The sequence below is a fragment of the Pteronotus mesoamericanus genome, unplaced genomic scaffold (genome assembly GCF_021234165.1).
Source record: "Pteronotus mesoamericanus isolate MK-2021 breed Mesoamerican mustached bat unplaced genomic scaffold, CSHL_Meso_final contig_78, whole genome shotgun sequence".
Lineage (NCBI taxonomy): Eukaryota > Metazoa > Chordata > Mammalia > Chiroptera > Mormoopidae > Pteronotus > Pteronotus mesoamericanus.
This window is the reverse complement of record NW_026555258.1, coordinates 4,271,872-4,273,893: the sequence shown is the minus strand read 5'-3', so window position 1 is coordinate 4,273,893 and position 2,022 is coordinate 4,271,872. Positions and strand designations below refer to the sequence as shown.

The window sequence follows — 2,022 nt, the reverse complement described above, 5'->3', positions numbered from 1 at the left end:
AGGGTTAAATGAGAAAACAGTTTATGAAAAGCATAACTGCATGGTGTAGAGGAGGTGCTGTGGTGAATGGATCCTCTTAGAAACAGGTGTATCCTGGTCAGGTAGGTGCACGCTGGGCAGACGTGGAGAGTACAGAACAGGGAACCAGGGTGCTTCTTAGTTGCAGAAGATGGGTTCTGACAGGCCTGGTAGTCAAAGGTCCGCACATTTTCTCGGCTTACACAGTAAATGTTTTCATGCGAATACATATACACCCGTGAAATGAGGTCATTTAATTGTAAAGGTACCGCTCAAACATCTATAATTGTGCCTGGTTTAGCCTCCGAGAGGCTCCTGATGCCCCAAAGAAACAATGACTTCTCTAGCAGTATGTCAGATGCTTTCTGGTCATTTGTTTTACGTTAGTTCTAATATTTATGCTTCTTAGGGAAAAGGTGGAAATTTGAGGTTGGAGAATGGGCACCAAATCCTTGGCTTCCAGGAGCGAGCCAACTTTTCTTTCTTAAAGAGGCTCAAGAAAGTATCCAACTCCGTTTCTCGGAAAATCCAAACCGTAGTTTTCTCCTTGCTTTGGCTCCTCTCGGGTCTTACACCCCGCGCACGGAGGACATTGGCCAGACCTAAGAGAAGCCGGCTAGAGTCCACCGACTCCCAGGAGGGTGAGACCGAAGCGCAGGAGCCGGGAGCAGAGGGCAAAAAGTCGCGGGTGCTTGCGGACAGGAGCGGGCGCCACAGGACCACAACTCCCGGCCTGCCCTGCGAGCTACACCGAAAGCGGTTGGCTAGGAGCTCGAGCTCGACTGCCCTCACCGGCCAATAGGACATAGGAGAAAGACCTGACCCGGATTCTCGAGGGCCAATGGTGGCACAGGGGGGGGCGGGTGCTTCCTTACTATTCACCTTGCACTCGGAAAAATCACATTTAAAAGGTCGTGCTGGGGCGGGCTCTGGCGGGCAGGGAGACAAGAACAGGAAGACGGGGTGGCGTCCCTGAAAACAGCGCCAGGAGGGTCCCGGAGTCCGTGAGGCGCGCTTTGGACGTCGCCGGGGGCGGGGCCGGGGGCGGGGCCTGGCCTCGTTGTGGAGCGGCTCGTAATCCATCATGGCGGCCGCGGGGGTCTGTGTTCGTTTCTGAGCAGCGCTGGAGCCGGAGCCGGTTCCCTGGTCCTGCAGCTGAGGAACAACCCCGTTGTCCACGGCCCACACCTGCGGGGGGAGGCTGGGCCCCGCGGCGGAGCTCGGGGGATGTGACTGCCTGGCGGCGGCGGCAACGTCTGGGGCCGGGGGAGGGGGTGTCTCGGGCAGAGACCCCCGGGCTCAGGGCAGCTGAGGCGGCCGGGCCTCCTCCCCCCTCCGCCGCCTCCCCGCTTCGGATCCCCGAGAGTCTTTCGTCCCTTACAGTCCTGCACCGACTTTGGGACCCTGGGGGTGGTCTCTTTCCCCCAGACCTGGGACACCCGGCTTCCTGAAGCGTGGAGCAGCGTCGCCCCCGAGTAAGCCGCCCGTGCCGCGCCCCGGCAGCCTCCCTCTTACCCTCGACCCTTCTCTCGCTCCGACTCCCGGCCCCAGATTTGGCCTCGGAGCCCCCCGTTCAAATCCCCTCCCCGCTGTCAGGTGGCCTCCCCTGCCCCCCAGGTTGCTCCCGGCAGCCTCCAATGCCCTGACTTCTCCCAATGTCACCTACGGCCCCCCTAGTCTCAGCCCTGCCAAAAACTTTAATGCAAAGGAAAAGTCTGGACTCGTTTCACAGGCCTTTTAAAAAGCGGACTTAAAAGTTGCTGGCAATGCATTCCTGCTCGTCAGAGTCGAGGGCGAGCTCTCGCTGAAGTCGGGGTGACCCGTGTCCTTTTCCGGAGAGCGGGGTAGAGGAGCGGCGGCGAGCTCAGCAGGAAATTTGTCCGAAGACGAAGAAGGCAGGGGGTGGGTGACTTCCACAGGAAAGTGCTGCCGCAGCCTCCGAAGGCGACCATCCTTTCCTTTGCGTGTGGGAAGCGCAGTCACTTCAGGAGTGACTGACCCCTC

General features: G+C 59.3%; 1 protein-coding gene across 1 annotated transcript; it reads left to right on the top strand.

The window, feature by feature from the left end:
- The first annotated feature begins 1,122 nt into the window (after positions 1-1,122).
- LOC129079204 (uncharacterized) lies at positions 1,123-1,803 on the top strand. Its single transcript, XM_054584220.1, has one exon. The coding sequence runs from the start codon at positions 1,674-1,676 to the stop codon at positions 1,770-1,772; it is 99 nt and encodes a 32-aa protein (XP_054440195.1). The 5' UTR covers positions 1,123-1,673; the 3' UTR covers positions 1,773-1,803.
- Positions 1,804-2,022: the final 219 nt, after the last annotated feature.

What these genes read in the sequence shown, in the direction of transcription:
- LOC129079204 (XM_054584220.1), top strand. Translation starts at nt 1,674, where the DNA reads ATGTCACCTACGGCCCCCCTAGTCTCAGCCCTGCCAAAAACTTTAATG.